At 43.8% G+C, this 14,837-nt stretch overlaps 1 protein-coding gene across 2 annotated transcripts in view; it reads left to right on the top strand.

Annotated features, from left to right (window-relative positions):
* GRK5 (G protein-coupled receptor kinase 5) overlaps positions 1 to 14,837 on the top strand; it is a 150,731-nt gene that overhangs the window by 84,534 nt on the left and 51,360 nt on the right. Inside the window, exon 3 of one of the 2 annotated variants that reach the window (XM_038139935.1) lies at positions 10,935 to 11,047. In XM_038139935.1, coding sequence (XP_037995863.1) covers positions 10,935 to 11,047 — 113 coding nt within the window. Of the gene's footprint in view, positions 1 to 10,934; positions 11,048 to 14,837 lie in introns of those variants that run through there. The other variant, XM_038139936.1, reaches the window with a different exon arrangement.

The following is a 14,837-nucleotide window of genomic DNA, read 5'->3' on the forward strand; positions in this document are numbered from 1 at the left end:
TTCCTATTAATTTTGCCTTCTGTTCACTGAAATCTTTTCAGTAACTTTGGAGGTGATAGTCTGGGCTTCTTGTTTTGCAGATCTGAACACCATTATTTTGTGTTGCTGGATATTTATATGTTGAAATTTAGGAAACAAAATGGGGGGAAAGCACTTCATAAGGGTAAGATGTTTTTCCTATGACAGTGTAAAAAGAGACCGAGAAATGACCAGGAAAAAAAAAAAAAAAGAGATCAACTGAAAAAAATCAAATACTAGAATAACTTTTAAAACTGCAGAAGATTTCACATATTTTCCCCATGACAACCCAGTTTTCATAAGATTGAAGTGGAAGTTCTCTCTAAAATTGTTTTTTCTTTTTTTGTAGACCTAAGTAAGACTGTTCATGGCTTTTGTGTCTGGACACAAGCTGCCACACCCTCTGCATCCATCCCAGTAATTAGGTATGAAGGGATCCTTGGTACAGCAGACTTCTGTCAAAAAGGAGGAAAAAAATGCTTGCTACTGGCAATCCCCCTCTTGCACAAGTTACTTTCAGTACATTTGGAGTTTCTAAATGACTTTAAAACCTCCTTTCCACTCCTCCTATCAATTTTACTCAGCAGCTCAGCTCCTTCACACCCACTCAGAGGGGGCTGTCTCTCAGCAGGCAGTCAAATCAGCCTGTCAATATAAACCAAGGCTAAGTCAGTGTCTGCATTAATACAAATGAGCCACTTGTAGTTGAGCAAAAGATCCAGTTAAGTGGTAATTTAGCAGTGTTGTCACAGGTCAATGGTACCCCTTAAAAATCATTGAGGATTGATTATATTTTTCAGTATATTATTGTCTCTGATTACTTAGGTTGGTAGTTGAGCTTATTGTGCAATTTTTTTAAAGACTGGGATTGACAAACACTTATCAAAAAAGTGGAGTTTTACCAGTGTGGGGTTTTGTTGTACTCGAAGCTTGGGGTTTCAAAACATCAGGAGAAAAAATGGAAAGAAAAATACCCAAGAAAATTTAGCAGTGAAGTAACAACTAACAGCATCTACTCTTCTGTTAAAGGATTCACAAAAAAAAAAATGGCTGGGATGCTTAGGACTTGCAGTGACTATTGAACAGCATGCAGAGCAAGTAATCCCTGTGAATAGTTTTATTATGTGCCTGTCAGTAACGTGTGCTGCTGAAATATGCACTCACAGAGTGACTGTGCTGGTGGCTCTGTGCACTCTGCTGCTTGCTGACCTGGTAAAAGTTTCGTCTTGAGAAAGCGAAGCTGCTTTGCTTTCTACCTAGGCTGGTTTAGAAGTCAAAGAGTAGTTTTGCAGAAGTCTTTTCGTCTTAAGAAAGTGATTCACAAGATGTCTGCATTAGTTTCCTGGAATCGAGATGTTTATTTTGTGCTATGTACAACAGCAACAGTTCTGTAGATTTCATAACATTAAACATTCAAATTGCAACTTCTACTGAAATTTTCTTTCAGCATGTGTTACCCAGAATGTCACCAGGCAGGAGTCTAAATAACAGCACTAGACAGAAAATAAGTTTGGTATTTCAGTTAAAAACCTTCAGACTGGGCATAAAAGTCCCAAATAAAAAGAAAAAAATCTCAGTAGCTACGGTCTTTGAGAACAACTCATCCAGTTCTGTCATTCCCTTCCAAGGCAGAACAAAATGAGAACAACTAAGTGTTTGTTCCCCGAATTTCACAGGGCGTTTCTGAGGTGAGCTTTCATATTTCTTTGAGGGATATTTTTCCAGTCCTCTGGGCTTGCGGCAGAGACATTGTTGTCTCTGTTCATTTAAGAAGATAAAGGCAAACTCATTTTCTAGCCAGGGTGGTGGTCAGGGTTTTGGTGTGGGCAGCCCTTCCCCTGGGGCTGCACAAGAACCACATGAAAGTGCTGGGAAATGTTGGTGGGGCATCTTTTGTGATCAGTGTGAAGTAGTTTGGAAGCCCATCCTGCCCTGAATACCTTTGTGACTGGCCACAGAGGCAACTATTCAAACACTGTGCATGGGAAACTTCACCAAAGGCATTGATCCAGGGCCATGTGCTTTTCAAGTGTAATTTATGGGAATGGAAAGCAGCTTACTACTAGTAGTGGTAATTTTTTGACTAGAAGTGTAACACACCTGCCCATCTGTCTGTCAGCCAGTCATTCTGTCTCCCTGCTCTTTCTTGCTTTTTGTTCCCTTTCTATGCACTGTTATTTTAACTGGCAGCCAAATGTACAAGAAAGGATATGTTTAAGAACATGGTACCTAATAATTTAAGCTAAAAGAAAAAATTACTTTAAAATATTCCCATTGCACATTTGCAGTCCAGATTTCCTGGTGATTAATCCTGGTGCACGCATTTCCACTGTCCTGCTGGTGTTGACTGTGGAACTGAGAGAGAATGAGTGGTTTATTCATGTAAATTGTGCTTGACAGAGCAGAGGTGAGTAAACTAAGTTGGGCTTGATCAAGGAGCTACTGGAATTGGTGGGAGTCATTCTTTCCATCTCAGTTGGTCAGAGCATGGTGCTGATAACACCAAGGTTGGGGATTCCATCCCCATATGGGCCATTCACTTAAAAGCTGGACTCGATGGTTGGGTCCCTTCCAACTCAGAACATTCTGTGGTTTCAGCAGGTTTAACGAATGTCTTCATTACTGGCAGCAATTATTTGTTGTTTTTCCCTGCACCCCATAATTCACACAGCCATATTTTTGCTTCACTGATTGAGAGGCTCAGGCATTAATGGCAAACTCCATCTTCAGATGAACCTTGACCTTGCAGTTCCTGCTTTTGAGCACGGGGCTTGCTCAGTGACCCACATGGAAGGGATGCAGTTGCCTGAGCAAGTAACTTTTACAAGATATGAGAAGTGTTGAGGGAGGGCTGGAATAACTCAGCAGAGTAGCTCAGATTTTGTTAGGATGAGAATTTGTCTTCCACTGGCAAGCAGCCTGGTCTCAGGGCAGAGCATTTTCACTTTGCCATCTGACTGTGCTCCTGGCACAAGGCTGGATGACCAAATGTTTCCCCTGTGAGAGCTGAGGGTCCCTCCCCAGCCTCTGGACCCCACTCCTGTTTTCCTGTGCAGTGATTATATTGAGCTCACAGGTCTTGTTTGATCATCCTCCTACTGCTGCTACAAAAAAAGGGTGGGTGGGTTGTTATCCCTCCTGTCAAAATCTTTGTCCAAAATCAACAAAGCCACAAACTCGTTCTGGTTCAAGTGCTCGTGCAAACATATTTATGCAACTGCTTGTAGGATTTGACTTTCAAATAGAATTCCATGAGCAAAGCTTCAATGCAGCTGCTTTCAAAAAACAAATGAGAAATTCCATATGTATCACTGAAGTGTATTTAACTGCGAGTTTGTTCCAATATTCTCCAAGCATATTTTCTGTATCAGTCCAACTGGACTGTTTCCATCTCCAGTGTAATGCTGCTGTGATGTGTGGAGTTTATCCTTGTAGCCTAATGCCATGAAAAGAGTGGAAATAAGGGAAGTTATACAAAGCAAACACTGTCTGCATCAGAATAATTACATTAGATGTTCGATGATCAGGAGATTAAATTTTGTTTGTTTTAAAAAAGACAGCTGACAAGCAGAGAAAATTAAGTTGGCAGGACTTAAAACCAGTTTGGGGTAATTCCATTGTCTCAAGTAAGCTTGATTGCATTCTTATTTTTAATTAATTAAACTTAGATAGTCAGTGCCAGAACAACTCTTGCTGTAACAGCATAGATGAGGGTCTCCAAGTCTCTTGTAGAAAATCCTAAATTCAGATGGAAAAAAATAAAGGAAGGCCAAAAAAATGCTCTCCCTCAGTACTTCATATGTTAGGTCTAGAGCTTTCCTCAGCAATGAAGGGCTGGTTTGAACTGCAGAGCAGGACAAGCTGCTATTTAGAATAAGGAATCTATCAAGCCATTATCTTGTCATAGGTTGTAACAATTTCCATGTTTTATTAAAAAAAAAAAAAAAAAGAAAGCAGATGAAATATTTATGGTTAGAGAGAGTGTGCTTTTGCCACCAGCAGGAGAACTTCATCGCAGCCCTTGGCTTCAGAGCTGCTGTCCGGCACCTGCAGGGCTCTGGAGCTGCCAAGACAAACACTCCCTGAGACAGAGGCTGCGTCGTCGTTTTTAATCTCTCTGAAGTGCCAGGTGAAGTTCTGGAGCAGTAGAGTGGTTCATGTATAAAAAGACTCTGCTGTGCTCTCCTGGACTAAATTTCCGCGGCGGGAGTTTGCGCTGCGCGTAAATAGCCAGGAGCCACGGGGCCATCCAGCAGCACTCGGGCTCCCACACTTTAATGGACTTTTTCTGGCCATGCTGCTCGGAGGCAGGCAGTGCCATTAGCCCCATTTTATAAATACAGCATGCCACTGAGGTCTGCAGGGCACAGAATATTAGTTGTGCTGGTAACTGAATTCCCACGGGAGCCTGGATGCTTGTATTAGGCTTTTATAACATGACTTACTGCCACAGTTTATAGGAATTTTTGAATGAACTGAAATGTGACGTTTTTATTCCTGTGTTGTGCTCTCTAACCATCTGGCTTGCCTCACTTTTAAAATGCATTGCTGGAGACAGGGTGCGTGGAGAGTCCTCAGCATCTTAATCACAGGTTTCCATTGTAAAACAGGCCCTCTCACTCCCCAAACAGCAAAAAAAACCCCAAAATCAACAAACCCCAAACCCCAGAAAATAACACACAAGAAAGACAAGGAACTTCCCTCCTGTTTCTTCCTCCAATTCCTGCAATATTCCCAAATAGGCACCACGAAAAAGAGCTCCCTCTCTATGTTACTGTCCAGGTTTTTGATCAGGCTCTGCAGTTTAAACAGCAATATCCATGTTTCTTCATCAGAAATTATGTCCTATTTTCAGTTTCTCAAAGAAAAAAAATCTGGTATGTTTTCCACTACAAGTACCTGGTTCTCAGCAAGGTTCATGACTGGCCATGGCATCTCCAGGACTGAAGACCATTGAAAATTAAAAGTAAGAGTAAAAAAGGTAGTAAGAGGGTCTTCAGATGTGCTAACATGGCCCATCTTGGGGTTTTGCTCTTGAACACAAGGATTATCTTTTGTATTGAAGCATTTTTATTAGAGATGGAATACTGCCTTTTGTAGAATGCAAGAGCTAATGTTCCAGCTTTCCAGATCATTCTGAAATACAAGAGCAACACAGACACTGTTAATAATGCAATCAAAGCAATTTAAATCCTTTTAAAACATCCACAAAAAATCCTTTGATAAGGAGCAACTTTCATCAGCCTGAAAGACTAGGCAGTTTAGTGTGTGCTGTTTATTAAGTTTATACATAGACAGTGGTAATTCCACTTTTGGCTGGAGAAGAGCAGCAGTAAATTATAAGACATCTTTATAAGTACCAGTGTTAGACTTGCTGGTTTAAAATGAAAAATGTATTTATATTAATGTAGCTCTAAATGGGGTTATTCAGTGCTTAAAGATGCAATTTGTTTTCCATTAGTACTCTGAATGGACACAAAATAATTCTGTGAACCTTAAAGGATTTAGTCTTTTTTTTTTTGACAAAAAGAAGGAAATTGCTACAAGTGCACAGTGTATGATGGGCTGTGAAAGTCTGTTTAGTTCAGTTGTGCTGCATATTCTTTAATCTTGCTCTTAGTTCCTGCCTTTGTCCTCCTTTTCATTGTATGTCCCTGTAAGAAAACTTACATAAAGAAAGCAAAGATGGGCAAAAAAACCAGAAGGGGTTTTGTATTTCGGCTGGGCAGGGTAGGATTTCTTTTAGCAGCATCTCCCTGAGTTTGATTGATGAAGGAAGCGTGCAATTTTGGGACATTTTTAGCAGAAATTTCCATCCATCTCACAGATTTTGGGGATCACTTTGATGGGCCCCAGCCCCTTGGAAGAAGTTTTACTTTTGGTGTGCTGGCGTCTTAGGAGCTGACTGCTGCTCCCTCGGGCTCTGATGCTGCTCCTGCTGCCCAGCTTGGGTGTAGGGACTGAGGCATTCAAGTGCTTTCTGCCATTAGTTTTGGGGTGCTTTTTGTTATTCTGGGACAAAGCAGGTGAGAGGAGGAGAGCAGCAGACAAATAATAGACCTGGAACAGCATCTGAGTGGTTTTGGTTCACCTTGAAGAAAAATCAGGAAGGGAATATGAATTCTGATCTTGGATCACTGAGCATGAGCAGGACATGAACAATTAAGTCTTCCTGCATCCTCTTTGGGGGTTCCGGGTGTTTGTTTGTTGGTTGTTTTGTTTTGTGGGGGGCTTTTTTAGGCAGCATAATTACTTAGCATTTGGATCTTACTAATTTTTCATCTGATTTAATGCCAAGGATAGCAGGGATCCAGAGGTCAAGTCCAAATGTTCCCATGCAGCAGCATGGTGCATGTCTTCTTGGCAAATCTCCATGCATTCCTCCAGAAAATGTGCTCTTGGGATTCCAGTATGTTGGAAAATAAAATGTTACTTAACAGATAGTACATAAATACAATCCTTAGCCACACCAATAAATTACCAAAAGGCTGAAAAGATGTTCCTGGCTTTTGCAGACTTTGAAAGTGAGGTTTAAACTGAGCTCATCCCTCCCACAGACATCTACAGGAGGAAGCCTCACCAGCTGATTGCAAGGCTTGGGTTTGCAGCTCTGCAGAACGAGTTGCAGAAATGCAACTTTTATAGCAGGCTTACTTAGACACCTGCAGTTTACACTGAATACCATAAAAGACTGATTTTCAGCCAGGAGTTATCACACAGTTTTTTAGTTCATCACTAACCCGTCAGAACCCACAGGTATATTGCAAATGTGAAAGAGAAGGGGGGACCTGGTCTCTTTGCAGACCACTGTTTCTCTCCTAAAGGTGATACTTTGAGACAGCCAAAAAAAAATGAAGAGAAATTAGGACAAAAAGTCTTCACAAAGCACAGGAAGGTTTCTATGTCATTAAAATGTTAGATTTTCTCCCCTTTTAATTGCAAGTTGGGGATTTGACATCAGCAACTCTATTACCTTGTGCTGAGCTTTTCACTTCATCAATGGTAGGTTTTGACTGGTATGAAATTTTGTTAATAGGACTATTTTTCTTAGGTATGGGCTCAGATATTTTTCAGAACCTTACCAAAATATCTGTTTGGGAACAAATTTGGCCATAGGCTTTGAATGGTGACAGCATGACGTGTGCAGGTGCAACTATTTCAGTATGTTCTTTGTGCTGGCTGCTCCTGAAATTAGTATTTCAATACATAAGCTATGAAGTAAAGGGAAAAATGAGTCAGTAGAATTATGAATAAAGATTATTTATCTTTATTTATCTTATGAATGTTAATTATGGCATTTTATATAATGCCTTTTTTATATAATAATCTGTGTTGTTGCTCTGTTGGGAAGATGGAGAATTCACTTGCATGTGTGCGTTGTTTGCCAGTGATATTTTCTAAATAAAGAGTTTGGCGTCAGTGAGAAGTGTCTGCTTTCCCAAGACTTTGACCCACCCAGCTTTTCACCCCCATTTTGGGTGACTTTGCAGGTGTTAAACAGGATGGCGCTGAGGCAGGAGGGTCTGACTACCAAAGATATCACTCTCAGAGCTGTTTTAGTTACACTTCATCATCATAAGCATATGGTTTCACTTCCAAGTGTTTAACATTTCCATTTCCTCAGGAAATCATTCCTTCTATTTTTTAAACTTTTGAAACTGGATGGATGTTTTTACTGGCAGGCAGGACGAGAGCGACACAAGGCTCAGCCCCAGCCCAGGAGAGCCCCTGGCTGTGGTGCCCGCCTGCCTCCCCATCCCTTCCCTCCTGCAGCAGCTCCTGAGCACGGCTCGGGGTGCTCCAGCCCCATCTCTGGGGTGCAGCACGCTGCTAAAACACTTCTTGCTATAATAAAACCATCCACTCCTTTTTCAGCTTTAGCTGAGATGTGTTTTTCTTTCTTAGTCCGCTCCGGGCCCATGCATCCCAAGAATTAGTCGAGTGCAGATTCCTTTAGCTGACTTAGTGAGGCCAACAGCAAGATCAGGGCCTAAGAAAATAGTTTGTGTCACCTACAAGGAATGGAGGCATTTTTGTCGTGCATTTAGTGTCTGTATTGGTACATCCAGCAGTTCAACGCACATGGCAGAGGCGTGGATGGCTCCAGGGAGCTGCTCTGGCTGTTGCATTTTCAGAGATTATTTCTGGTATTTCCTTTTTCCTCGTTACCAGTGGGTCACCCTTCTCACGGGCTGGCCAAGTTCTGTAGAGTAGGAGGAAGTCCATACTCATGTCTTATTTATGTTGTGTTTGTCCACATATGTCGTAGTGTTTGGCTGCTTGTTTTCTTTCCCTGCTGTTCTGGGAAGTTATAGATGTGCAATTTGCACACTAATTTACCTGGTCTCACTGGCCCTTTTGGTAGAAGATCATCCTCTGCTACATTGGGTGTCACCGTGTCATAACAACTTTGATAAACTAACTGCATTTTGTACAACAGTTATCACTGTCCATCAAATGATGCTGTCCAAGAGAAAATATGGGGCAAACCAGCTGATTATTTTGTTTGTCCCTTTCTTGTTTACTATTTTATGAATCCAAACAGTCTCATTCTTTTTTTTGGCATGGGGAAGGTTGCTGTGGGTCTGAGCTGCTGGAGGGATTGAGTCCTGCCACCAGGCAGGCTGTGTGCTACTGGAATTCAGGGTGTGTGTGTTTTATTCATACCCTCACAAGAGTTAGTTAGTCAAGGTAGCAGAAACCAGCATCAGGCAGATGTAGTTCAACCTTCACACCTCCCAGGAGAGCTCACCTGGGCTGCTGAGCCTCTGGCTTCGTGCCGGTCTCTGGGATATTGTGAGTGGCTGTTCTGATCCACTCTCCTGACTCCTTCACTTCCCTTAGTGCTGTACATGTCTGCACATCCCTTCAGCAGTTACTAAAAATGCCACTTGGTCAAGCAGCACAAGCTGGTAGCACCCTCAAGGATGCCCCAAGGCTGCTCCGTGTCCCAGGGATCCCGCTGCTTTTCCCACCACACCTATCAGTGCCATGATGTTCCATGCTGAAGGCTCCAGCTCAGGCAAACAAACCAGTGCCAGGGGGTGGATGCTGATAATTAGATTGACTGGAGGTCAGGTTAGGATTTACACAATGATTTTGATCCAGTTTTGCTTGTGAGAGAGCATCAAAACATTGCAGTTTTCTCAGTAGATTGAGTGATATCCTGATCCAAAATGGAACAGCAGTGCCAGCAAAGAAATGCTGCTGGCATGTTGTTCCCAGCTGCTTCATAAGACCAGACCAGAGCAGGACCACACTGAATTAAAAGCACATTTCAGCTATCCCCAACCCATGCCTCCAGTGACCACCCTGGAAGTGCTTCAGGAATCAATTCCTGAAGCACAGCCAGGTGCAGCAGGCTTCCTCCTTCCTTGTACGAGAGGCAGCCTTGGCTGCTCCTCACCTGGCTACAGGGCAGAAGTCCAGCACCTCACACAGCATTTTCTGTTCAGAACAAATGTACCCAGAGGGTGGGGAGGCCCTGGCACGGGCTGCCCAGAGAAGCTGTGGATGGTTCATCACTGGAAGTGTCCAGGGCCAGGTTGGATGAGGCTTGGAGCAACCTGGGATAGTGGAAGGTGTCTCTGCCCATGGCAGGGGATATGAAATTAGGTGATCTCTAGGATCCCTTCCAACCCAAACCGTTCCATGATTCTATGACAATTCTCTGCAGTCCTGGTTCTGCAGAACATGGTCCCCAGGGCCCAAGCTGAGGCGAGCAGGTCCTTCAGCTGGGTGCTTCAATGGCAAAGGGGAGCTCCATCACACACATGTGCCTGCATCCATGGAGTGGGAGGAGCTGAAGGGCGTGGGGGGCCAAAGCAGAGGGGGAATCAAAGACATTACAGAAGCAACTACAGGCCCAAGAGAGAAATAGCCAAGGCACTGACAACTTGTGTGGGTTTGGTATGTCTGTTTGCAGTGCTGTGTTATGTGTTTAGAAGCTGGTTGTTTCCATAATAACAGCAAGTGCCATATGGCAGCGAGGAGGGTGGTGAGAAGAATGCCTGAGGAAACACAGTATGTTGTTTGACATGTGTGTACTTGTAGAGGAATAACATATCTCAAGCAAGTATTGCTGCTCCAAGCAGGCTGGGGGATTTTCTGCTCTCATCAGAAAAATATCCAGAGCCCTTGGCATTTGTGCTGGTGGCATGCCAGTTAATGATGCCTGCCTTCATCCATAGTCTCCTGCTGATAGTCCTTGTGATGGGCAAAGGACCTTTTGCTTTACTGTGAGTGATGGTTGTGGATGCACCAGCACAGGAGAATGGCATTTAAACATGGCTTTTAAAGGGAAATACAGTTCTGTAAGGAGTGCTGTGTTAAACTGAAATGAGCCAGATTCCATATGCTCTATCCATTCATTAATGCTCAGCAATTAAATAGCAGAAATTTTGAAACCTTTGAAAATGCATAGTTTACTATAATTGTTTAATAGAAAGTAGGCTGAGCATTTCCAGAGATATGGGGCACTTTAGTGCATATCTAGGAAGCATCCAGGAAGGATTCCACAAATTCCAGCTTTTTCTGCCCTTAATGTATGACTCATATTCCAAGGACTTGTAATTTGCTCCCCACATTCCCACCAATACCACCAGTCTGAGCTGTACCTTTGCATACATTTTCCACCACAGAAAAATATGAAATTATTTTTTCATAATAGCTGAATGGCTTTTGCTTGACCTTTACCAACATCAGCCCTACAAAACTCAGCCTCTCTTAATTGAGTCCTAAAGCCATTAATTATATTTGTATTTGGATACCTGAAATCTGGTGGCAGGGAGAAGGAGGTTGTTGTGATTTGGGGTTGTAGTTCTGCACTCACTTACAATGCTTTAAACTCAAGAACAACCCAAAAGGCAGAGTTGTTCTCATTTTCATGCTTCTGTTCTTCTCTTTATTGCCTCTAGAGAGAGATTACTGCAGCATATGTGAAAAGCAGCCCATTGGAAGGCTCCTCTTTCGGCAGTTCTGTGAAACTCGGCCCGAGCTCGAGTGCTGCATTAGGTTCCTTGACTCGGTGGTAAGTCAATTCTTGTGGTATTTTGGGGTGCTTTGCAATGTTCCCCTGACAGAGGAGAGTCCTCTGACACCAATAAATCACTGTTTTGTGGGATTTGGTGTCTGAAGTGCTGGAGCAGGACGGGGCTGGCCCCAGCAGCAGCCTGGCACCACTGGCGGCGCAGGGACACTCAGGGACATGAGCCACCAGAGAGGGGTGAGGACAGTCGCCCCCACAGTGCTGCTGGGGCCTCCCTTCATGTCAACACCTGAGCAGCTGAGCTGCTGTGGGCAATGTCTGCTGATGGGGGTGAAGCCTGCCCTGCTGGGAGGCACTGGGAGGAAAGGGAAGTTGAGAATGGACTGACAAGAGAGAATGGGGGATGTAATAATCCTAATATCCCTTACCAAGGCTTTTCATCCACAGAGTTCAGGATGGTTTACAAAGGACATCCTGATAATCACCCTGCTTTTTTCAAATAGGAGAACAGAGACACAAGGTGCAGAAATAACTTGATTGAGGTCACTGGGAAACAAATCTGCTCCATTTTCCACCCCAGTGAGCCATCAGTTAACCCAGCCACTCAGCATCACCCCCAAGCCCTGGGGGACCTGATGCTCTTTCCCAGTCTGGCAGCACTGGGCCATGTGTCCTGCCAGCTGTTCACAGTGGAAAAGCCTCTCAGTGACTTCTTTTGCTGGGAACCTGTGGAAGGAGAGGGTGTTGATCAGTCAAGAGGTGAAATGGTACCAAAGAGCAAGATGAACTTGTCACTTGTGAGGGCCCACAGGGTCTCACTCCCTGGCTAACACTGGCAGAAGCAAAACAATGCATACCAAGAGGAATAAAATTGTTTTGTTTGCACCATGGTGAAGCTACTCTGAAGTATAGGGAAATGTGAGGATTGCAATGAAGCTGTAAAAGTAACAGTCTGGAGAGGACATTTGGTCTCTTGAGGTTTATGTTACTCCTGCAGTAACAACAGCAAATCTACAGCATCACAAAAAATGTTGGATAAAGTCATATCTAAATCAGTTTTAGCTGCTCATGGCTTCCACCTGTTATTCCTAGCACGGTTTGTGATTTTCTCTGGTGAAGGGTGTAGCCAGCAAGGTACGTGAGACATCTGACAAACACTCTGTGCTGCTGTGCTCAGGCCAGCAGGCAGCAGGACCCTTTGGGGACCCTGAATGTGTTTGTCCTGTGCTGGACCAGCATTGTCCAGTGAGGTGTTTGCCACTGATGAAACACCACACACCCCTCTGGGGGGAGGCACACCGGCTGTGCCACCTGCAGCCCTGAGGAGATAGCAATTTCTGCAGAAATCCCTGGGAAGGCAGCCACAGAAGATGGCTTTTAGGTGCTTTAATCTCAGGCAGAAGCTGGAAATGTCAGTCTGGGTGGAGGTCTGAATCCTTATCTTTCTCTCTTCTTTTTAACACTAATTAACAGCAATCTCATTCGTTCATTGATTTCAAATTCTGTATAAGCTTGCTCCCAGCCCATGAAAATCCCTGCATTAGGAAATATTAAGGTCAAGCAACACAGCCCTTTGCCATTAAATTGGATGATTGCTACTGGAATTTGCCCAGCGGGGTCACACTGTGTTTAGTGAGTAGTAGGATTCAAGCCAAGCCCTATGTTAGGCAAAAAAAAGCCCTATAATGAGACCAGGAGTCTGACTTTACAGCCCTAATCTGAGACCACCAGGAATGGGAAACCTTTTCTAGACCACCTTGCTGTAACAAGCAGGAAAAGCCAAGAGCCTTCATTTTCTTTTGTCTTGGTTATTTTTCTAACATGAGATGCAAAAAATATCTTTTGTGTAACGTCAAATAAAGGGAAAAGATAAAAGAGGATAATATTTAGGTGTCCTTGAGGGACTCACAGAGCTTTTTGCACATTGGAAGGGAGGGCCACCTCTCTTTTTCAGTGCCCATCAAAGTGACTTTACCAGGTGACACAGTAAGTCACTGGCAGAAGCCAGTACTTGATACCTCCCAATATTTTATACAGTTCTTCAACTCATGCACTCAACTGTCTGCAAGGAAAGAAGTGACTGTGGCTTCTGGGAGAAAACCAGAAGCTGAGTCACACATTTAACAACCTATCAACATCCTTGTGAGAGACTAAGCTCTCACACCTTTGCTTCCAAAGGCTGGTGGAATCATCCGGACCTTGCAGACCAGAATATGTAAAGAGACAAAAAAAAATCCTCTCCTGACTGGACATTTATGTCAGCTGTTATATGAAATAACTAACCCGGTCTGATGTAGTCTCCTGCAAATGCAATTATGGCAGCATTGGGGGATTTTTTTTCTGTTAAACAGTTGTTAAGCTGCCTTCTGAAGAAAAAGGATTTGTATCACTGAATTCTGCATGCATGTAGGTGTGTAGCTGTCAGCTCCCTCTGAGACCTGTGAATACTTTGGCCAATTTCAACCAGTAATTGAGACGAAAGTGCTCGGAGGCATAAAGTCTCTACGTGTTTTGTGAGAGCAGTGTTTGGGTAATTAGTCACAATCGATTGTAGCCCAGACTAACACGACTTGTGGTTTGTAAGCAACAGGCCCCAACATTAGATGATAACAGCGATAAGAGCAGAGAGATGCAGAGCTGTGCAGCACAGCACTGGTGGAGCTGTGGCTGTTTGGTTCCCACTGCTGCTGAGGGACCACTGAGTGCCTGTCAGTGTGTCTGTCTGTCTGTCTGGGAAATGGAGCAACAGCAACCCCTTCTCCCAGCTGGCAGGAGGGCTGTAAGGACAGCCAGCCATCTCTTGCTGCAGATATTGTGCAAACAAACTCATGACAGAGGTCCTGATGGCTGAGATAAAATATCCCCCGAGCTCCCGTGAGGCTCTGGAGGCATCGCGTGCTTCTCTGGGTGCTTGGAACCACAGAGATCTCCCCTGAATGGCTCAGCAAAGCCTGGTGGAGCCACTCAGATGGTGGAACTGTGTGATCACAAACTGTTATCATTAGATGGAGAGGGTTTGTGATTAAATGGGCTTCTCTAGAAGCCCTTGCCCAAGGAATCACGCACAGCCCTGAAGCACACTTTGTTCTGCTTACAAATATTTTAGCAACATCATTAAACTTTGGGGCTGTTGAAAGAGGGCCATAAAGTGTGAGGGGAAATGTTTCCTGTGCTAAAAGGCAGATCAGTGAGCAGGCAAGGGGCTAGCAAGATGTGCCTCCAGCACAAGAAGGTGGCAGTTCAGTTCAGCAAGGACCTCTTGCTCCTGTCCCCTTCTCATCAGCACATTCCCAGGGTGCCAGCACCTGGCATTTGCTTCTCCTCTCCTGTGATTTTTATGTGTCATTAAAATGAAGGCTTTCACTTCTGGACTCCCTTTCCTGCTTCATCTACTCACATTCATAATGTGGTTTTTTTTTTTTTTTTCCAAGGGAGGGCTTTTAGCAATTTAATGTGGACCAGATTTAGGTTGACTGGAGGAGAATGTGGACAATTTTGGTCATTATTTTCTCTCTAATGTGAACATGGTTACTTTTTTTTTTGCACTGGAGTCACACAAAAATACATCCTCTGGAGGAAAATAGTCCTGCTGCCTCTCCAGGTTTTTTCTGCTTGTGATATCTGGGCTCAGGGTCTCAGGGGCCCCATCTCCTTGGGTGGACTTTCAGCTGAATGCTTCACCAGACATGGCACTCACCTGGGGTGAAAGGATGAGTGAGCATCCATTTAATGCCATTTGTAAAAACCCTGCCTTGCTGTTAGGGAGATTTCATTTGGTTAAGTCCCTTTTGTGGTATATAAACCATCTGTGTATGTGTGTCTTAAAGCTGTT

Source organism: Motacilla alba, chromosome 6 (genome assembly GCF_015832195.1).
Source record: "Motacilla alba alba isolate MOTALB_02 chromosome 6, Motacilla_alba_V1.0_pri, whole genome shotgun sequence".
NCBI classification, from domain to species: Eukaryota; Metazoa; Chordata; class Aves; order Passeriformes; family Motacillidae; genus Motacilla; species Motacilla alba.